The 23,333-nt window shown below is 44.5% G+C and overlaps 1 protein-coding gene and 1 non-coding gene across 2 annotated transcripts in view; both read right to left on the minus strand.

Moving 5' to 3' along the window:
* LOC143936060 (peroxidasin homolog) overlaps positions 1-23,333 on the minus strand; it is a 93,193-nt gene that overhangs the window by 5,674 nt on the left and 64,186 nt on the right. Inside the window, exons 17-18 of the mRNA XM_077460369.1 lie at positions 20,742-20,950; positions 1,332-1,434 (exon numbers count right to left, since the gene is read on the minus strand). Of these exons, the coding sequence (XP_077316495.1) occupies positions 1,332-1,434; positions 20,742-20,950 (312 nt within the window). The remainder of the gene's footprint in view (positions 1-1,331; positions 1,435-20,741; positions 20,951-23,333) is intronic.
* On the minus strand, positions 5,202-5,273 carry TRNAC-GCA (transfer RNA cysteine (anticodon GCA)). The gene has a single exon. It is a non-coding gene; the product is annotated as a tRNA-Cys (tRNA).

A 23,333-nucleotide genomic window follows, 5' to 3' on the forward strand; every position in this document is an offset into this window, starting at 1 on the left:
TGAGCTAGTATGCATAGCATACTAGCTCATTATGAATTACTTACCTTAGATCAAAGCCCCCGAATCAACCACCTCCTCCGTCGCTGACATGTTGACTTGGCGTGTCTTCCAGGTATCACTGCTCTGGCTTTGTGACTGGCCGGAGCAGCGCTGGTGTCACTCCCGCGCATGCAAGCTGGTGATTGCCGTTAGAAATGACACGCTCAGTGCGCCTCTGCCCGATGCCTACGGTGCATGCGCCATAGACATCGGTGCTGCTATTTCTGCAAATATCTCCTGAACCTTTAGGTTTGGGAGATATTTCTTGCGCCTACAGGTAAGCCTTAATCTAGGCTTACCTGTAGGTTAAAGTGGTTGCAATCTGTTTACAACCACTTTAAAGCAGAAGTAAACCCATCCATAAAACAGTTTCATTTCAGGCACGTGCCGGAAATGTAACACTCCCATTGGCTGTGCTCTCAGCCAAACTGTCAAACCATCCAATGGCTGGTGTCATAACTGATCACATGTGCAGCATCATGGCAGTTGCAGATTAAACAGAGGCCAAGAAGGCAGCTTCCTTGGCTGAAAATGATGGGGGGGGGGGGGGTTATTTACACTTTAAATAAGGTTTGCTACATGTTGAGACGGTGTGCTGATGGGCGCCATTTTGTTGTAGCCTTCAATGTACCGGGCGAGCTGGTATTCAACCCGACCAGCACCTGCAAATAGTAAGGCCATTCAGCTAGGATGACAGATTGGGGCTTCTGAGTGGTAAAAATTGAATTAGATTTTTTTTGGTTGTTGGAAAATTTGATTGAAGGTTGCATTATACACATCTCCCCCCCCCCCCCCCCCGCCCCCCTCCATACATGCATATTATCACCACTTTAATGACCAAGAGGGTGGATGAGAACCTGATGGAATGTGAAAGAGTTCCAGGAGGCAACAAGAGAGAAGTCGAAAAGGCTAATCAGGAAATCCACAATCTGGAGATAGGGAGGTCCAATCCTGTCCATGATCTGATAACTGATGTGATACTTAGGCAAGGAAAGGGTCACTTAGGGGCAATAATAATGTGGGGGAGCTTGGTTTAAAGAATGACAGAGGACCACAACTTGGGGGAGGGGGTGGGGTGAGGGGTACTACCCCAGCTCCAGCATTCAATCCAGACTGCAGCAAGGAGATCAATAGGGAATGTCAGATGAATAAGTGTAGGGAAGGGTTGCTGATGCCACTTCTTCTCTTTGTCCTCAATGTTTGTCCCAATCACAGCTCATAGAAAACTGTTCTTACAGATCAGAAATCCAGCATATTGATGATTGTGATAACCAGTAGTGTAGGTGGCTTACCTGGAGTCCCCTGGGCTAAATCGATCACTATAACTAAATTCCTCATCCCGTCGGTTCCGGAAGTGTGAAGAGAGGGCATCAGACTGACCCTGCGTCCCACAACCTGGGTTCAATCAGATAGAATTATACCCAGTTAAATAGAAGCGTCACATATCAGTATTTATATAATAAAACTCCTCTAATAATTAAACATTTTGAAAACATTTTGTGCCCTTACACCTCGTCCTCCTCCTCCTCATCATCATCATGTCAATGAAGAGGTCACAGACACAACACACCACCCACTGACTTCCAATGAAAATAAAGCAGGGCGAAGGTTATATACATAATGAGAGTCCAGGAGAAGTCCAGCAAAAGCTTATTTTTCATAAGAAGTCGGAAGATGCAGCCTAGGCGTTTTGGAGGCTCAAAACTTCCCTTTCTGGATGAAGGATGGACGAGGATTAAGGTATGCGCAGTATAGGTTGCCAGGTATTGACAACGCAGCTGCTCACCCCCAAGTACTCACCAACAGCCCTGAAGAAGGGGGGGAGTACATTCCCTTGAATTACGTTGGCTCGATGTACATGATTGAATTTTCAATAAAAGTTTTGTGAAGCCTACATCAAGAGTTGCATTTTTCTGTACACCGGGCGCTCCTTTCTCCTCACCCAAGTCTCTTCATAGCGACAACCTGTACTGTAAACCTCAGACATGAACAATGAACAACGCATTTCCCTCTATAGTGTATACTTGTCTCAGTCCAGAGCACTAAGTGTAATTTCTGTCTTCTGCTTAATTCCTCTGCTATCAGCATGATCGCTTCTGGCAAGTTTTCCTGACACCAAGAAAAAGGTGACAGGGGAGGGAGCTCCAGCTGATTGACAGCTTCAGCTCTGTTCCTGTGTGCTGTATGAATGGGGATGTGTCCCTTCCCTCCAATCAGCTCTCAGAGCTGTCCTCCTTAAGCTCTACAGAGTGTAACCTCAGTTCTCCACCCCCTGTTTTCTGAAAGCTCAGACAAGCTTTATACATTCTGGACTTTGAAAGGATGTAGAGATAAACAGGTACACCTGAGGCCAGTCACTTCACTGGGTATATGAAAGGGTTGAGAACCACTATAATCCTCTAATATTGTTACTGCCTGTCAAGAATTGTCTTTTATTTTTTTTATTTGTATTTAGCATAGCAACATGTACATACAAAATTAGAGGTCTGGTCTAGACAGAAAGCTTTCTAGACAGAAAACATAAAGACTCCAGCCAGAGTCTCAAGTCCCAACCTGTAATCCAATACTTCTACTTTTGTTCTTTTTTTATTATTAACTCTATACATACAAACCATGGGCAAAGATATATAGAGTATATTACTCTAAGCCCTTGTACACACGGTCGGAGATTCAGACGGAATGTTTCCTATCGGACCGTTTTGTCAGATATTCTGACTGTGTGTGGTCTCCATCGGACTGTTTCCGTCGGAATATCCGACGGACCAAGTTTTCCAACTTGCCGGTAAAATTTTCCGACAAAATGCTCCTATCGGACATACTCCGATCATGTGTAGCCTACTCCGACGGATAATGTGCCACGCATGCTCAGATCAAATTCCTAGACCAAAGCTATTGGCTACTAGCCTGAACGTAGTCCCGTCGTAACGAAATAACGTCATCACGTTATGTACAATCTGATTTTCCGACAACTTAGTCCGACTGTGTGTATGCAACATCACTTCCGGACCTCTTCCGGAATTAATCCGTCGGAATTACTCCGACGGATTTGGTTGTCGGAATCTCCGACCGTGTGTACAAGGGCTTAAACCCCCTCAGTTATATCAGTGATTTAAGCCTGTACCCTCACCCTTGGGCGAGCCCTATCAACATGAAACAAGTAAAGACCAACGTCTCCGTACCCTTTCATCTTTCACCAATCCACATGAACCCCCAATGTCTCCTTTGAGTCAACCCACCTAAACCAGACCTTCTGAAATTCCTTGGTAGCTCCTCTGGCCTCGTACGTCATACGGTAGAGAAGAGCGTCTGCATTCACAACTTTCAACCACATTAATGTCAGTTGTTCCCCATAGATCCACCTCCTAGCTATGACTTACCGAACCCCAAAATATAGAACCCTACGGAACATCTTGGTGTACACATCCAACTCCTCTTGGTCAAAAATACCCAGGAGGCCTCTCAAGGGGGAACATATATTAGGGAGGTCAAATTTATCTGTTATAAATTCAGTCACCAATAGACCACAGAGGTCGCACCTTGGCACATTCCCACACCATGTGAATAAATCTTCCTTCCGCCCCCAGACATTTGTGACAAACAGGAGAGTCTTTTTTATGCATACAAAATAGTCTGACTGGTGTAAGAATTATCTTTAATCATTGCCAGCATTCAAGCCCTGATAATGGAGGAGTTTTGTGCCTCTTAAACACGTATTATCTAACCTCTTGTAAACTTTTGCTGGACCTATTCTGGATTTGACTTGGCCTCAGGGCTGGACTGGGGCAAAAATTTGACCCTGGACTTCATCATGGCCGGCCCACTTTAATTTTGAGTGTCTCCATCAGCACTTCCCCTTACATCAGAGTGTCCTCCCTCTCCTCCCCCTCCCACCTGTACTCACAGTTTTGAAGGCAGCTTCTCCTTCCTCTCTCCAGTCATGTGATAAGTGACAAGTGATAAGGGGAGAGAGGATGGAACGTCTGCCAGCTATCTCCCCCTGCAGGCTGGAGGGAGCAGAAAGCCTAATGCTCTCTCCAGCATGTGACGGCAGCTTCTCCTCCTAACAGGAGTGAAATCGCAATCACTCACTGTCAGAGAGGAGCGGCTCCAGGACTGCACCTGACCGGCCCACTGAGCCATCGGCCCACCGGGAAACTCCCTGTAGTCCCAATGGCCAGTACATGCCTGCTTTGCCTCCTCTTTTTACATCCTCTTCCGACTGCTCCAGGGACAACCCAGGTTGACAGAGAGCATCCTTTAAAAATTTAATCATCAACCTGATTTCCTTATCTTTGGGTCCATCACCCTACCAATATGTCTTTCATCATCAAGAAGGACGGGCATAGACAACATTTTAGTCTAGCTTATTTATTTTAGTATTTTATTTTATTTTTTATTTTACTAGAAGATCTGCATATTTGCATTTTATAAGTATCTCCAGCATCAAAGACTCTGAGCCCACTTTGTTAATAGGGGATACCGAGATCCCCATACTGCTCTTCCCCCAGAGACTAAAAAAAGGGGAGAGCAACCTTCTTTGTATTCTTGTGTAGATATGTAAGAAAGGTAAGAGAAGAATGGAACAGATACATTTATAAAAGACATCCTTTGATCAGTAGTCACCATTAGCTCTTAGGCTCAGTTCACACTGCCATGACTTGGGATCTGACTTGTGAGACTCCAAGTTGCATGACATGTGAAATCCCATGTTAGTCAATGAGAGATGTCTTATTTGGCACTACTGAAGTCGCTGCGACATCAGAAAAGGTTCCTTTACTACTTCAAGGTGACGTCTATCCCACTTGTGTCCATAGACTTTAATGGAAGTCGCCTCCAAGTCAGATCCACATTTATATTGATGTGATTTGGATCCGACATTACAGGAAGATTACTCAGGCAGTGCATGGCATCTTCCTGTATGCGGTTATCTCTGCATACCTGCAGAAGACAAGTAGCATCAAGTCACCTGGAAGAGTCGCAGGCATAGGCCGGCATAGGCCTAAGGCATAGTTGTCCATACATATGAACACTTATCCTAGGAACACCCCTGACCAAACAAGATCCCAGCTATTGTTATATTTTTCTTGTTTATCTATCCAACACAGTTGAATAACTCTGAAGAAGTGAATAATCCTGAATTAAACAGTACAATTTAAAAGTGAAGGGGGCACCCGGATTTGAACCGGGGACCTCTTGATCTGCAGTCAAATGCTCTACCACTGAGCTATACCCCCCATGCACATGTGCAGCTCATTATCCGGAGCCGGGATGGTGACTGTGCTCTCTATTCTATCACTCATTGTAGATTTGTTCAGCACTGTTTGCTTTCACTGCCCCCTGGACGGCTAATCCTACAGTGATAGAAAACTGGAAGAACCTGTAATCAGAGGGAACGGCTCGTTCGGCACAGCGACCTTATATCACATCTGACAGATGGAAACATTCCACCCTCTCATTATCTGTAATCAGCCTACAATGACTTCCCAGCGCTCCGAAATGTAATTCCATTAGGGCTGCATTCACACCTGAGCGTCGCGTTTTGGAGCATTTTTTTTTTTTCAGGCGTTTTCTTGCACGTTTGTATGAGCATTGCTGTACAGTGTTTTAAAGCATTTTTTTGAGCTTTGGCATTTTTTTTTATTAGCCAACAGAGAAAATTGTCATCTGTTTCATCATTTGTTGCCATGTTTTTTAGTTTTTCAATTGCTTTTTTTGTGTTCTCTATAAAGTTTTTTGTTAAAGGATAGGATTAGAGTTCGGGGTTAGGATTAGTGTTTAGGGTTAGGATTAAGATTAAGGATTAAGATTATGGTTAGAATTAGGGTTTGGGTTTAGGATTAGGGTTAGAATTAGGGTGTGGGGTTGGAGTTAGGATTACAGTTATGGTTAGGATTAGGGTTATGGTTAAGATTAGGGTTTGGGTTTAGGATTAGGGTTTAGGATTAGAATTAGGGTTTGGGGTTGGGTTTAGGATTAGTGTTATGGTTAGAATTTGGGTCTGGGGTTAGGGTTAAGATTAGGGTTATGGTTAGAATTAGGGTTTGGGGCTAGGGTTAGGATTAGGGTTATAGTTAGAATTAGGGTTTGGGGTTAGGATTAGGGTTTGAGGTTGGGGTTAGAATTAGGGTTATGGTTAGAATTAGGGTTTAGGGTAAGGATTGGGGTTATGGTTAGGATTAGGGTTATGGTTAGAATTAGGGTTTAGGGTTAGGATTAGGGTTTGAGGTTGGGGTTAGAATTAGGGTTATGGTTAGAATTAGGGTTTAGGGTAAGGATTAGGGTTATGGTTAGGATTAGGGCTATGGTTAGAATTAGGGTTTAGGGTTAGGATTAGGGTTTGAGGTTGGGGTAAGAATTAGGGTTATGGTTAGAATTAGGGTTTAGGGGGCGTGGCTTGGTGCTCGGAGCGGATGGCAGCAGACTAGAAGAGCTCCGTTATACCCTCAGCCCCGACAGCACGATTATCACCGTAGCCGACTGTGAACATGAGCAGGCTCACCCGCCACAACTCAGGCAGCCGCTCGCATCGTTCCACACCGATTTCTGGAGCCAGAAACATCCCGGACATCTTCAAGTCGCAACCCCGCCGCCTCAAGGCCTTATCCAAGATGGCGCAGCCTCGTGGGGAGGACGAGTTCAGTGAAGACTCGCAACCCGCATATGAGGAGGAGGTAAGGGAAGCGCCGGCTGAACACCCCCTCACTCTAACTGATATGATGAAAATAGCAGCGGACATTAAGGGCACATTTCCATCCGCCATCACAGAACTGAAGGCCGATATTCTGTCTATATCAGAGAAGCTGGAGGGGGTGGAGAAAGCAGGCTCTAAAAGGGACAAGGCCATTTCACGTTTGGAAAGAATCACAGATTCCCACACAGCCCATCTCATTGAGATGAATAGGCAATTGGAGGATTTGGACAATAGGGGGAGAAGGAATAACATCAGGGTGCGAGGCATCCCGGAGTCCGTTGAGCCTGGAAATATTCCTTCTGCCTTACAATATGTGTTTAATGAACTGTTAGAACGCCAAACTGACACCCAAATTGACTTTGTACGGGCTCACAGAGCCCTGAGAGCAAGACCAGCAGATACAGCTCCCCCACGAGATGTGATATGTTGCCTCCCTGATTTTAAATTAAAAGAGGAAATTATGGCTAAAGCAAGACGTAATGCTCACATCACATTCAATGACACAGAAATTTCAATCTTTCAGGACCTCTCTCCCATAACCTTAAGCAATAGGCGTGCTGTGCGCCCCCTGCTGGAAGCTTTACGCAGACAAAATATTCCTTATAAATGGAAGTTTCCTTTTGCTTTGAATGTGACATTCATGGGCAGACAGCTGTATCTGCGCACACCTGATGACCTACAGGGCTTCTGCCAGGACGTTCAAATCCCGCTGATTGATCTTCCTGACTGGTACAGGGATTTTAATTATGTCCCTGCATCTCAGCCCTCCCGGGTGTCCCCTCATTCCACTCCAACTAAACCTCCGCACAAAAAGGGGAAGTTTCAGAAGCAACCCACTCCGGGCACAAGCGCTACACCCAAACGCTCTTCCACCCCCAGGGCTCTGCAGCTGAACCCGGACCAAGAATAATGACTGGCCGGTCAGGGTAGTTTCACCCAAGGTTTAAGCGTTCATTGGCTGACAGGATCAGGCAAGGGACTTGAGACGCAAGCACTGCTGCAAGTTTGATCGCCTTTTGCCTTCCGTCGGCGCTCTTTTTGTTAGGTTTATTTGCCTGCTATGTACTGGTTTCTCCCTACTTATGTCAGGTTTTCTCGGGCACATCCTCACTGATGACATGGCGGGCCACCCTTTATTCTTTTATTCTTTCATTTCTTTTACATTCAGTTTGTTGCATCTGAGCTTGGCAGACAGCCCCTTGGACGTCTACTTCATCAGTGCTCAGGTTGTGCCGGGGTGGTTCTTACCATGAAAGATCCGCAACATGGAACAGTCCAAGTCTGCTAGGACCCGAAGGTATGCTCCTTTACTGTACACTAGGGAAGGGACTTGCTTACCGCTGGAGCACTACCTATAGTCTGTTATTACCTGGCCACTACGGTTGGGAGCAGGGACCTCTACACGCTTCTATGGCTGGACATGTTAGGCCACGCTGCACAGATGGACGATGGATGGCCAGTAGTTGTGGCGGAATTAATATACGAATTAATATACGAATTAATATACGAATTAATATACGGGTTTAATTTGGTTCACACCCCTTTTTGGGGTTATGGTTACGGTTGATATATTTGTTATGTATTGGTTAAGTTAAGCTTGTTGAAAATTTGGGCTGGAGGTGGACGGGGGACAGCTGGTAATTGTAGACAGATCGCTTGTCCTGGGTTGACTGGGATTTTGGCTGTTGGCATTGCTCTGGGTGTTTCTCCCACTTCCCCCACAGGGGGTATTGTGGATTGGCTCCTTGATCGACTTCCCTTGTTTTGCGGGGGGTTGTCGTTGGGGGGATAATCCACGACCCCATTTATCAATACTCGCCCCTAGGGGTCATTACCTAGGGGTTAAATACCAAACATTCCTGACCCACTTCCTTAGTGTCAGTTAGTGGGCTCCCATACCCCTCTTTTTCCCCCTCTCTCTCATTTCTTCTCCGTTTCCCCTGCCTCTTCTGGTTATTTCCCCACCCTTCTCCTCCTCCTCCTTTTTCTGATTCCTCTCCCCCCTCCCCCCTTTTTTTTTTTTTTTTTTTGTGTTACCTCCCTCTCCTTCTCTAGCTGTCACAATATTGTGCACAATGATTTATTCTGCTCTAGGCAAGAACCCTACAGTGATATCGCACAATGTGCGCGGTCTCAACATTCCGCAAAAGAGGTCGCAACTATTACGCCACTTGGGGAAGGGGAGGCCGTCTTTTGTGTTTTTACAGGAAACGCATTTTAGGGCTAATTCCATTCCCAAAATGACAGATAATTATTTTTCCAAAGCTTTCCATGCGGCTAGTCCGGATTCGAAGACTAAAGGGGTCTCGATACTGTTGGGGAGAGACTCTGGATTCGAGCTCACTCAGCAGTTGGCAGACCCTGAGGGACGGTACCTCTTTCTCAAGGGAAAGGTTGGGGGGCTCCCCATCACGCTGGCGAGCGTTTACTTTCCAAATGTGGCACATGTGAGCTTCTGTCAAAAATTGATAGATGAACTTTCCTGGTTTGCAACAGGGTGTATACTCCTGGGGGGGATTTCAATGTTCCGTTGGACCCCCTCCAGGATACTTCTAATGGTAAGTCAACGATCACTTACCGTAAACTTAAGAAAATTAGAACTATGCTGAACTCACTGACGTTGACTGACTCATGGCGGGTCATGCACCCCCAGGATAGAGACTACACGTACTTCTCCGCAATACACAACAAATATACACGTATAGACTTTCTGTTTTTGACACAAAGGGACCTGAATAACATGAAGGAAGCACATATCGGGACGAGATCGGTATCTGACCATGCACCGATCTCTTTGACGCTCAAACTGCAGACGACACGTCAGAAGTCGTGTGGTTGGAGACTTAACTCTGCACTGCTGACAGACCCCACGACTTTGGACCAGATCAGGGAAACTATACAGCATTACTTCAGAGAAAACACCACTGATGATGTCTCCCATATATCCATCTGGGAAGCACACAAGTGTAGACTGGGGTAGACTGATGGGCCTGGCAGCGCAAAAGAAGAGAGCGGTAGAGAAGGACCTGAAAGACGCGTTCGTAAAAGTGAGGAACTTAGAGACCCAACACAAAAGGTCGACGGCGGTTGCCCTGGCTGGCGACTTGTTGATAGCGCGTAAGGCCCTACAGGATAAGCTAGATTTACAAGCCAAACGGATTTTGTTTTTCCGACGCGGTTTCTTTTATGAACACGGAAACAAAAATAGTAAATTCTTGGCGAGAGCGTTGAGAGGCGTCAGGGCTTCCAACACTATCACCCAGATTAGGAATAACGAGAATAAGCTAATACATAACACGGACCGCATTGCGTCGGAATTCCATAAGTTCTACTCAAAACTGTATAACATCCCACCCCCGCATAAACCAGCAACGGTAGAAGGGTCGAGACGTAAGATTATAGAACAGTACCTACAACAAAGTGGCATGCCAGGTCTGTCATTTGACGACGCCAGAGAACTTGACAAACCCATTGAGGCTCCGGAACTCATCCAAGCTATCAAAACTTTGAAAACGGGGAAAAGCCCTGGTCCGGGTGGCTTTTCAGCCATTTACTATAAGACCTTCACGCCCTTGTTGACGACGCCTTTACTAAACGCCTTAAACTCTCTCTCTGCACCTCAGGAACTCCCACCCACCTTTAATTTAGCACACATTACGGTACTCCCCAAACCTGGGAAAGACCCCAACTCTTGCTCCAGTTACCGGCCGATATCGCTGCTTAATTTGGACATAAAGCTCCTGTCAAAAATTATTGCAACCAGACTGAGCGCACTTTTACCCGAGCTTATTGGGCCGGAACAAGTGGGCTTTATGCCGGGGAGAGAGGCCCGGGACAATGTCATCAAGGCGGTGAACCTTTTACATTGCATCAGGGGAAGTGCTGTCGAGGGCCTTCTTCTGTCCACGGACGCGGAGAAGGCCCTCGACAGGGTGGCGTGGGACTTCATGTTTGCAGTGTGCAGGCAGGTGGGATTCCAGCCCAAGTTGATGACCTGGATCTCGGCACAATACCAACACCCGACGGCTCGTCTGAAAATAAATGGGACCCTTTCGGAACCAGTGCACATACATAACGGCACACGTCAAGGGTGCCCATTATCCCCAATATTATTTATTCTTGCGTTAGAACCATGTATTCGCACGATCAATGCCAACCCTTCGATCAAGGGTTTCTCATTGGGACAAACACACTTTAAAATAGCCGCTTACGCGGACGATCTCCTATTCATCCTAACACAACCCCACATTTCGATTCCCAACTTATTGAGAGAATTTGAGATATTTGGATACCTTTCAAACTTCAAAATTAACTATGAGAAATCCGAAGCACTTAATATATCCCTAGGTCCTACACGTTTGCTGACTGCCAAATCTAATTGCCCCTTTAATTGGGTAGACCGCAGACTTAAATACCTGGGGATTTGGCTCACACCCGACTCGGATAGTCTATATACACAAAACTTCCAGCCCTTTTTAAATAATTTGCGTAGAGATCTCCAAGTATGGCATCTTCAACCATTGTCGTGGTTCGGGAGGGCGACGGCTGTTAAGATGACGATACTACCGAGGGTGCTATATCTTTTTCACACCCTACCCATTAAACTACCCAGGCGGTTCTTCGCTCACTTGACGGCAATAACGAGAGATTTTATATGGGCCAGGAAGAAACCCCGACTTTGACCTTACCAAAAGCTAAGGGGGGGATTAACCTACCGAACTTCATGTTTTACTATTACGCGTCGCATCTGGTACGTATACTAGATTGGAACTGTCATGCCACGGCCAAGGACTGGGTGGGGATAGAAAGCCGATTGACAGAGACCCCATTGAGGTTCCTGCCATGGGTTACTAAGGAGGCGCGTTCGGCCACACTGACATCACACCCCATGATAGGGCCAACTCTGGAAGTCTTTAGAACTGTCTCACAACAATGCAGACTAGCTTCCACCCCGGGCCCCCTGACACCTTTGGTTCACAACTCTGCGTTTGCGACAGGACACACTACGGTATCATTCCCACATAGAGCCGACAAGACACCCGTGACCGTAGCCCATTGCGTGGAAGGAGGTAAACTCAGAACCTTTCAGGATTTAACGAAGGACTTAAAGGCAACACACTTTACACACTGGCAATATAGGCAACTACATGATTATGTATACTGCTCGGCAAACAGGCCACATGTTTTGAGAGAACAGACTTGGTTTGAGCAATTGTGCATCGCGGGAGAACCAGTGAGAAAGGCGACTTTCTTGGTTTACAATTGGTTACAAGCTAGCAGAACAGATAACTCAACCAGACATAAACAGGACTGGGAGAGGTTTTTCTCAAAGACCTTCACTGACGAGCAGTGGAGTAATGCATGCATATTAGCACACAAATGCTCCATAAGCACTAGCACTCAAGAGACGGCATACAAAGTACTGACGAACTGGTACTTCACACCAGTCAGACTCAACAAATGGTACCCAGGAACGTCAGAGTCCTGCTGGCGATGCGGTACGGCTAAGGGTGATATGATGCACATATGGTGGGACTGTCCGAACCTGAGGGAGTTTTGGGATGGGATCTGTACACAGATCCGTGCCATCACAGAGACGGGTCTTGACCTTACGCCTGAGTGTTGTCTGCTTCACATTTCCAACTACTCGTTAGGCAAGTACAAAAAATCAGTAGTGCGACATATGCTGAATGCGGCCAAAGCGATCATTCCTAGACACTGGAAATCGCCACGTTCACCTACCATAAGAGAATGGTTATCAGAGGTAGATTCACTATACAAAATGGAGGAAATGGTAGCAATGGCTTCAGAAAGGACCGACAAATTTCATAAATTGTGGAGACCGTGGTTTATTTTCAAGTACTCAGATGCTTTTGCAAAACTCCAAAATGGTTGATAATCTATGATGAGAATATTTGCTTGGTTCACTGCAAGTCGGTACCATGTGACACGACAAAAGCTAGATATTATGGTTTATTGCTATGTAAATCGGTATATTGATGCATAAATGACTGTACTGTTATATTTCTACTTCCACACCCAATTCAGCCTACATATAAGGTACTATCAGCCCACGGTTCTTGTTACACGCTCCCTGTACCCCCCTCTTTCCATGTTCTGCTGACTTGTCTCCCAAATCACTGTTCCCCCTTCCCCCCCCCCCACTTTTATTCCTTATCCCTCATCCTCTCCCTCTATCTTTCTAGACACTTAAAAACTCTCCCCCCGACAAACGAATTTATCAAGGTGCACTGGTTAAAGGGGGTTATCAGCAACTTTTCTTTTGGCTCCGCATATACAGAGGCCTTTCTTTTTTTACTCTTATCATTAATGCTAACTTGAAATATTGAAGTATGAGGTACTCTGTAGCAGATTTTATGACAGAACAATATGTTATATTGTGCCTTATGGGCTTTTGTTTGTTGATATATTTGTATTGTGCTGTCAATTGTTTCAATAAACTTCTATTGGAAAAAAAAAATAAAAAAATTAGGGTTTAGGGTAAGGATTAGGGTTATGGTTAGGATTAGGGTTATGGTTAGAATTAGGGTTTAGGGTTATGGTTAGAATTAGGGTTTAGGGTTATGGTTAGAATTAGGGTTTAGGGTTAGGATTAGGGTTATGGTTAGAATTAGGGTTTGGGGTTAGGATTAGGGTTTGGGGTTAGGATTAGTGTTATGGTTAGAATTAGGGGTTAGGGCTAGGATTAGGGTTATGGTTAGAATTAGGGTTATGGTTAGAATTAGGGTTTAGGGTTATGGTTAGAATTAGGGGTTAGGGTTAGAATTAGGGGTTAGGGTTATGGTTAGAATTAGGGGTTAGGGCTAGGATTAGGGTTATGGTTAGAATTAGGGTTTAGGGTTATGGTTAGAATTAGGGGTTAGGGCTAGGATTAGGGTTATGGTTAGAATTAGGGTTTAGAGTTATGGTTAGAATTAGGGGTTAGGGCTAGGATTAGGGTTATGGTTAGAATTAGGGTTTAGGGTTATGGTTAGAATTAGGGGTTAGGGCTAGGATTAGGGTTATGGTTAGAATTAGGGTTTAGGGTTATGGTTAGAATTAGGGGTTAGGGCTAGGATTAGGGTTATGGTTAGTATTAGGATTTGGGATTATGGTTAGAATTAGGATTTGGGGTTATGGTTAGGATTAGGATTATGGTTAGAATTAGGAGTTAGGGCTAAGATTAGGGTTATGGTTAGAATTAGAGTTTAGTGTTAGGGTTATGGTTATAATTAGGAGTTAGGGCTAGGATTAGGATTATGGTTATAATTAGGGTTTGGGGTTGGGGTCAAGGGATAATCACTTCAGCTCCAAAAGGTATTAGCCCCTTCTTGACCAGGCCATTTTTTCTAATTTCGCAGTCATGCAACACTGTACTTAAATTAAATGTATATATTTTTCACACAAATAGAGCATTCTTTTGGTGGTATTTGATCACCACTGTTTTTTTTTTTTTTCTTAAAAAAAATGAAAAAAGACCGAAATTTTTGAAAAAATAAATATTTGCTTAATGCTATAAAACATATCAAATAAAAAATAAATAAAATGTCTCATAAATTATGGCCAAAATGTATTTTGCTACATGTCTTTGGTAAAATAAAATCCAAGTGTTTATTGATTGGTTTGCATGTACGTCGCTTTGCCTACAGCGGCCGCTCGCCTGCAGTACATTGTGGGTGGGTAGGGTCGGCAAGTAGTTCATTTATTTTTTTATTTTTTTATTATTATTTTGTTTAGAATTATTATTATTTTTTTTGTTTATTTAACTATTGCATTTGATCAGAAAAAAGGCAAAAAAAAAAAAAACAGGTGTTTCAATGCATTTCTTTGGGGAAAAACACAAAAAATGCACCCGATTTGAGCTAAAAAATAAAAAATAAAAAATAAAAAAAGCTCCAATACTGTTTTGAGCTTCAGGTGACTGTGAACCATCTCCATAGAGAATAATTGATTTTTATTTTTTTTCTCATCCAGCATTTTGGAGCGTCAAGCTCCAAAATGCTGAGGTGTGAATGGGCCAATAATGCCTCCTTGTACCCGCACTGCAAGGGTTGATTAGATCTAATAAACACGGAGAAGAAGATTTGCACACCCGATTCTCCACGCTGCTAGAATGGTCCCCAATGCACGTCCTCTCCCCCACGCTCCAGTGGGCCAAGATATTGACTTATAAAGTGCCAACAGTTTGCTCAGCGCTTTAAGGGAATGACATCATCAGCCCTGCATTGCGCAAGATGATGCTCGGGAATTGGATAGCCAATAACTTCCCTTCACATCGATTTAGACTCAATTATGATCAGATTCCATCAAACTGAGTCGCTTAGCCATGGCGGAAAATTATTGATCGTTTTGCATCAATCGGCAGCATTGAGATACTTTGTTCATGAATAGGATTGTATTTCAATCGATCAGATTATTGGATTACATGATGGAAACAAGAGATATCATCAACTGTCAAACTAATCTTAAATATTATATATAATATTAATATTAAAACTAATATATCGAAATCCAATACCCATGTTAATTAAATGGGTTGTCACCCATAGTCAACTACAGTACAACACGTGAAATGCCAGGATCGACGAATCACACGCCAGAATTAAGATCGCAGGGAGAAATACCAACACCCTGAGCTATGCAGACAATACCACACTAATGGCAGAAAGTGAAGAACTAAAGAGTCTCTTAATGAAGGTGAAAGAGGAGAGCGCAAAAGCTGGCCTGAAATTGAACATTAACCACTTCAGCGTGGTCGTTCTGGGCTGTACCCAAACAAAATGTGCATCCTTTTTTTCCCACAAATTGAGCTTTCTTTTGGTGGTATTTTATCACCTCTGTGGTTTTTATTTTTTGCACTATAAACAAAAAGCTATGACTAGCACTGTGTGAAGTGCGAAACGCGTCAGTTGTCTTGTTCTGCTGTGACATGCAATTTTGGATTTCGTGTTTTTTTTTAAATAAAAGGCCTTTTTTTGGAGTGCGGCTGTCCAGAACTATTTAAACAAAAAAAAAGAGCGACAATTAAAAAAAAAAAAAAACACTATATTTTTTACTTTTTGTTATAATAAATATCCCCCCAAATGAAAAAAACACAAACAAACAAATTTCTTCATCAGTTTAGGCCAATTTATATTCTTCTACATATTTTTGGTAAAAGAAAATTGCAATAAGCCTATATTGATTGGTTTGCGCAAAAGTTATAATGTCTACAAACTATGGGAAAGATTTATGGCATTTATTATTTTTATTTTTTTACTAGTAATGGAATAGTGATCTGCGATTTTTAGCGGTACTACGACATTGCGACAGACAGATTGGAGACTTTTGACACTTTTTTGGGACCATTGGCATTTATACAGTGAACAGTGAAAAAAATGCACTGATTGCTGTGTAAATGTCACTGTCAGGGAAGGGGTTTACACTAGAGGGTGATCAAGGGGTTGTGTGTTCCCTCATGTGTGTTCTAACTGTGTGGGGATAGCATTGATTAGGAGAGGAGACATATCATTTTTCCTACTTAGTAGGAACAAACGATATGGCTCCTCTCCTCTGATAACAAATCCCCATGCTGGCGCTCGTGCACGCGATCATGCGTGGCCAGCGGCAATCATGCCCACCGGCCACATGCATGGGGTCCCCCACCGTGCAGCAGGCACACACGTGTGCCCTCTGGTGGCCAAGAAAGGGAAGGATATACCCATACAGGATTTCGCCCAGGGGAGCCATTCTGCCGCAGTATATCTGAGTGAAGCGGTTGGGAACCGGTTAAGAAAACTAAGATCACGGCAACCAGACCCAAAAGAAGAAATACAAACAGTGACAGAATTTATCTTCCTAGGCTCCAATATCACGGCAGACGGTAACTGTAGCCATGAAATTAAGAGACGCTTGCTTCTTGGGAGGAAAGCAATGGCAAATCTAGACTACATTATAAAAAGCAGTGACATCATCCTACCGACAAAGTGCCGTATAGTCAAAGCTATGGTATTCTCAGTAGTACCTATGGCTGTGAAAGTTGGACCATAAGGACGGCTGAACGCCAAAGAATTGTTGATATTGAACTATCGTGTTAGAGAAGACTCTTGAAAGTCCCTTGGATGGCAAGAAGGTCAAACCAGTCAATTTTGAAGGAAACCAACCCTGGATATTCACTGGAAGGCCACCATGAGGCAGTTAGCACCAGAACAGGTGTACTCGTTGAAAGATTTCCCCTCTATTCCTCAAAATTTTGGATTTCCCATCCCTTTATGAATCTTTCCAGTGGAGACACAGACAAAAGTAAGAACCAAACAGGGCTGATAACACTTCCTAAAAAAAAAAATACTAATGGTTTCTGTACTGTAAAGAAAGTAAATTAAAAACCACAGAAAATGCAGTTAGCTGACTCTGGGGCACCACCTGCTGGCTGCACATGGTAAATATGGAATATCAATATAACAATAACTTTTCTTATTCACCTGATTTAAAAGAAACAATTGCAAACGTTTAATTCACGGCAATAAACATAATAAGTAAAGAAATATGAAAATAAACACTGTGCAGCCCCTCCAACTCCCTGTGCAATACTAAAGTCATAGGAAGTGGGTGAGAGAAGTGCGGTCATAGAATCCATTAACCACATAGAATATATTTTAATGAAAAAATAAACGGCAGCATAAGATTAAAAAAAAAAAAAACAAGGAAAAAAAGTAGTGGAATTGTGAAAATGTAACATTGTTTATCTATAAAAACTTAACAAGAGTTTTAAAGAGTTGAAATAAGTTTATAAAAAGATCAGCAAGAATAATACAAAGTCATTTTTTTCAGCTGCGAAAAAATGTTCACCCAACTTAAAAAAAAAAAAAGGGAGAACTGGAAAGTGCGCGGTGCCAGGTCACACTGTCCGGATAGTTTTCCTTTTTAGGTCTTATAACTGAACAAACCACATAAAAAGAGTTTTCAGCAGCTAATAAACATTGCAGAGTGCCGGGGAAGAATTCGGAGAAACTTGAGCTGATGGCTTGTACTGATTGAAGTCCCCATGAGATGACATGTACAAAATTCACCAACTGCCCCATGGGGGGTTGTGCTGGGGGGGATTGGGGAAGTAGATTTCCCAGGAGACTGGAGTATATATTCTGTATATTGCCCAAGAACCAAAAGCAATGTCCCAAAACAGGAGGGGAAACAATTGTGTTTTACAGCAGCGTTTCTCAATCTTTTTTCAGAGGTGGCACCCATTAAAAGTATGCAAAATCTGCATGCACCCCGGTCCAAAATGTAAATATTACTTATCCATGGGGAACCTGAGCCTGGGACAATACGCACAATGGCCTTGATGAAATTAGCTTTACACCCGAATTCCCCATTACACCCAAAGATCCCATCACACCCGAGGCCCCCCATCACATCAGAAGCCCCAATCACATTAGAGGTCCCCCATCATACCAGAGGTCCTATATCAGATCAGAAGCCCCCATTACACCAGAGGTCTCCCCCATCACACCAGAGGTCTCCTATCACATCAGAAGCCCCCATCACATCAGAGGTCTCCCCCAACACACCAGAGGTCCCATATTACACCAGAGGTCTCTCCCATCCCACCAGAGGTCCACCATTACAACAGAGGCCCTCCATCACACCAGAGGCCCTCCATCACACCAGAGGCCCTCCATCACAACAGAGGTCCCCCATCACAACAGAGGTCCCCCATCACAACAGAGGTCCCCCATCACAACAGAGGTCCCCCATCACAACAGAGGTCTCTTCCATCACACCAGACGCCCCATATTATATCAGAAGTCCCCTATCACACCAGAGATCCTCTATCACACCAGAGGTCCCCTTATCACACTCACCAGAGGTCCATTATTACACCAGAGATCCTCTATCACACCAGAGGTCCCCTTATCACACTCACCAGAGGTCCATTATTACACCAGAGGTCCCCTATCACACCAGAGGTTCCCTATCACACTAGAGGTCTCTCCCATCACACCAGAGGTCCACGATCACAACAGAGGCCCTCCACCACAACAGAGGTCCTCCACCACACCAGAGGTCCTCCACCACACCAGAGGTCCTCCACCACACCAGAGGTCTTCCATCACACCAGAGGTCCTCCATCGCACCTAAAGTCCCATATTACATCAGAGGTCCATTATCACACCAGAGGTCCATTATCACACCAGAGGTCCCCTATCACACCAGAAATCCCATATCATATCAGATGACCCCTATCACATCAGATGACCCCTATCACATCAGATGACCCCTATCACATCAGATGACCCCTATCACATCAGAGGTCCTGCATCACATCAGACCCCTATCACACCAGAGGTCTCCCTCAGTGGTCTCCCCCATCACACCAGAAGTGCTTTATCACATCAAAAGTCCGCTATCACACCAGAGGTCCCCTAGCAGACCAGAAATCCCACATCACCTCAAAAGCCCCCATCACACCAGAGGTCTCCTATCGCATCAGAGGTCCCCCATCACATCAGAGGTCCTCTATCACATTAGAAGTTCTGCATCACATCAGACCCCCATCACACCAGAGGTCTCCTCCAACACACCCAAGGTCTCCCCTAGTGATCTCCCCATCACACCAGAAGTCCCCTATCACACCAGAGGTCCCCCATCACACCAGAGGTCCCCTATCGCATCAGAAGTCCCCCATCTCATCAGAGGGCCTCTATCACGTTAGAAGTTCTGCATCACATCAGACCCCCATCACACCAGAGGTCTCCTCCAACACACCCAAGGTCTCCCCTAGTGGTCTCCCCATCACACCAGAAGTCCTGTATCACATCAGAAGTCCCCTATCACACCAGAGGTCCCCCATCACACCAGAGGTCCCCCATCACACCAGAGGACCCCCATCACATCAGAGGACCCCTATTATGTCAGAGGTCCCCCATCACACCAGAGGTCTCCCCCATCACATCAGAAGTCCCCATCACACCAGAGGTCCCCATCACACCAGAGGTCCCCATCACACCAGAAGTCCCTTACCACATTAGAAGTCCCCTATCACACCAGAGGTCCAAAATCACATCAGTAGTCCCCCATCCCATTAGAGGTCCCCTATCATACAAGAGGTCCCCCATCACACCAGAAATCCCCCCTGTCCCCTATCACTTTAGAAGTCCCCCATCACATCAGAGGTCCCTTTACATTAGAGCCCACCCTTCACATCAGAGTTTTATAGTCCACCCATTTGACCACCTTACGCTGACTTTCATGGTACTCTGTCCCGTTGCTCCTTGGTCTGTCCTTTACTACCAGCTATAGTTGAGCCTGTGGCTTCCTTCCAGGATGCACTGCTTGGGCCTAGCAGCCATCACTGTAACTGAACACTAATCAAAAGATAGGGGGTGTCACCAGCACCCCATGTGTAAACTGACATTGGGTGTTCTGTATGGCTGCGGCAGAGGACTGAGCAATAGGGGAGCACCGTAAATAACAGTATAGGGTGGTTGGGGGTGTAGGGGGTCCTTTATAGTAATTTAGCCATAAATGGGTAAGGTGGTGGCATCTACTTAAAGGAAAACTCCACTTTCATAAAAAAAACAAAAAAAACAAGCTATAACATATATGATAGGAACACAAGCCTTTTGCTGTTTAAAAGTTTTTGAAAAGGACTTTTCCATTTCTATTCGCAGCTGTTAAAAAGTTTCGGCATTGTCGGTATTTCATACATTGTACACAGAACACCCCTAAAAATATACATTTCTGATGGTGTGATTGGCTTGCCCACTTGTTGTCCTCTCACTGGGGGCTGATCATGTGACTATAGCAGCCAGACCCTCCCACCTAGCACCCAACAAGGGACTGGATTGCATGTCTCAGCATCTACAGAACAGAAGCAGGTAACAGCCTATATCAAATTTGCTAAATTCCTGCCCATATAATGCATAGACACAGGTTAATCAAGACTGCAATGCTTGTTAGGATATACTTAAAATGAAAATGTCACTATGCTAACACATTCTTTTTCATTATCACACTACACCCCTGTGCTCACCATCGCAGCACTCCTTCCAGAAGCGCAGGTCCAGGGCGGGGATGTCACCACAAGGCCGCATGTCCCGGGGAAAGACAGCCACTTGGAACAGATCGTCCTGGACATGCTGAATGTTGTCACCGTTGTCACACAGCACTCGAGCCAGCGATGTCTGTTTTATTTCAGTGAGCTGGGCCGGGGTGAAGACACCAGGGTTTCTGTACCAGAATCTGCATGGGGAAAAGGGGGGAAGACATTTATTTGAGGGCCCATATCATGGCTGACAGACTGGTCAATAAAGCACACCACAGCCTTCTGATTGGACAATGAGTGAGCAACAAAATACTGATGAGCCATCAGCGTCCCCCCTCTGCTCTCTCCTCCTGTCAGCATGTTCCCTGTCAGTACAAAAGCACCATAACTGGGCTGATTGGATTTCCAAGATGCCCCTCCCACTCCCAGTCTAGGTGCTGCTGTGCTGGGAATGGCAAGAACAAATATGCATTAAACCCAACTCCAGGCACTATGATTTCACTATCTTGACCATTTACAAGACACATGGCCGCAGGTAGTTTGAAGATAGCCTGGATGAAATGACTTTACACCCCACATGTATAAAAAGCTAGTGATATCATGGTGCTCAGCGTTAGGCATTTTTGCCGAATCTCCCAGCCCCATCTTACAATATGGAATTTTGCTGAAGTCAGAAATTGTTCTCCATCATAAAATGGCAAAGGGACACACTGTACCTTGAAAACAAAAAAAAAGGAACCACGCTCTTATAACATAAATTACATATCATAAACAAAATAATCTTAATCTAAATGATAAAAAACGCATAAAAATTGTGAAGTCCATGTATACATCCCACACCTGAATAAACGTCCTCAGTGAGTATAGGAAAGGTTTTTCTCCGCCAGCATGCCGACACACTATGCACTCACCGGATTTAATTGACCCTTATTACAGGAATTCAAATTACGCATATTGGAAAATCCAAGATGTCTACATCAGGAATGAATCCAAACCGCTGATGCCATCCATTCAGCATATACAGTATCTGACAAAAGTGAGTACACCCCTCACATTTTTGTAAATATTTTATTTTATATTTTCATGTGACAACACTGAAGAAATTACACTTGTCTACAATGTAAAGTAGTGAGTGTACAGCTTGTATAACAGACCCAAATAAGTTTATCTTGGCCTCATCAGACCACAGGACATGGTTCCAGTAATCCATGTCCTTAGTCTGCGTACACACGAGCGGAATGTCAGACAGAAAAAGTCTGACGGAAGCTTTTCATCGTATATTCCGATTGTGTGTATGCCTCATCTGACTTTTTTTTCTGAAAATTCTGACAGACACAGAAATAGAACATGTTTTAAATATTTACGACGGAACCAATCCCTATCGGGAAAACCGCTCGTCTGTATGCTGTTCGACGAACCAAAAACAACGCATGCTCTGAAGTACGAGACAGAAGCTATTGGCTATTGAACTTCCTATTTCTAGTCCCGTCGTAAGTGCTGTACATCACCGCGTTTTCAACGATCGGACTTTGGTGTGATTGTGTGTATGCACGACCGTTTCAGCGGAACTCCATCGGAAAAAACCTTCGGAGGTTATTCCGAGGGGAAAACCGGTCGTGTGTACGTGGCATTAGTCTGCTTGTCTTCAGCAAACTGTTTGTGGGCTTTCTTGTGCATCATCTTTAGAAGAGGCTTCCTTCTGGGATGACAGCCATGCTGGCCAATTTGATGCACTGTGTGGCATATGGTCTGAGCACTGACAGACTGACCCCCCCCCCCCACCCCTTCAACCTCTGCAGCAATGCTTCAAGCTGTGCAGCAATGCTGGCAGAACTCATACATCTATTTCCCAAAGACAACCTCTGGATATGATGCTGAGCACGCGCACTCAACTTCTTTGGTCAACCATGGTGAGATCTGTTCTGAGTGGAACCTGTCCTGTTAAACCGCTGTATGGTCTTGGCCACCATGCTGCAGCTCAGTTTCAGGGTATTGGCAATCTTCTTATAGCCTAGGCCATCTTTATGTAGAGCAACAATTATTTTTTTTCAGATCCTCTGAAAGCTCTTTGCCATGAGGTGCCATGTTGAACTTCCAGTGACCAGTATGTGAGAGTGGGAGTGATAACACCAAATTTAACACACCTGCTCCCCATTCACACCTGAGACCTTGTAACACTAATGAGTCACAAGACACCGGGGGGGGGGGGTGGCTAATTGGTCCCAATTTGGACAGTTTCACTTAGGGGTGTACTCACTTTTGTTGCTAGTGGTTTAGACATGAATGTGTTGAGTGTGTTGAGTGTTATTTTGAGGGGACAGCAAATTTACACTGTTATACAAGCTGTACACTCACTACTTTACATTGTAGCAAAGTGTCATTTCTTCAGTGTTGTCACATGAAAAGATAGAATAAAATATTTACACAAATGTGAGGGGTGTACTCACTTTTGTGAGATGCTGTATATAGATAGCGTATTCAAAACTCCAGTGTTGTAAGTGGGTAAGGATCGATGTGAGTGTGCAATGTACAGGGATAGGGACAATTGTAGACACTCACTCAGGTTGAACTGGATGGACT

Source organism: Lithobates pipiens, unplaced genomic scaffold, assembly GCF_037356315.1.
Source record: "Lithobates pipiens isolate NorthernLeopardFrog02 unplaced genomic scaffold, aLitPip1_a1.2 Scaffold_28, whole genome shotgun sequence".
NCBI classification, from domain to species: domain Eukaryota; kingdom Metazoa; phylum Chordata; class Amphibia; order Anura; family Ranidae; genus Lithobates; species Lithobates pipiens.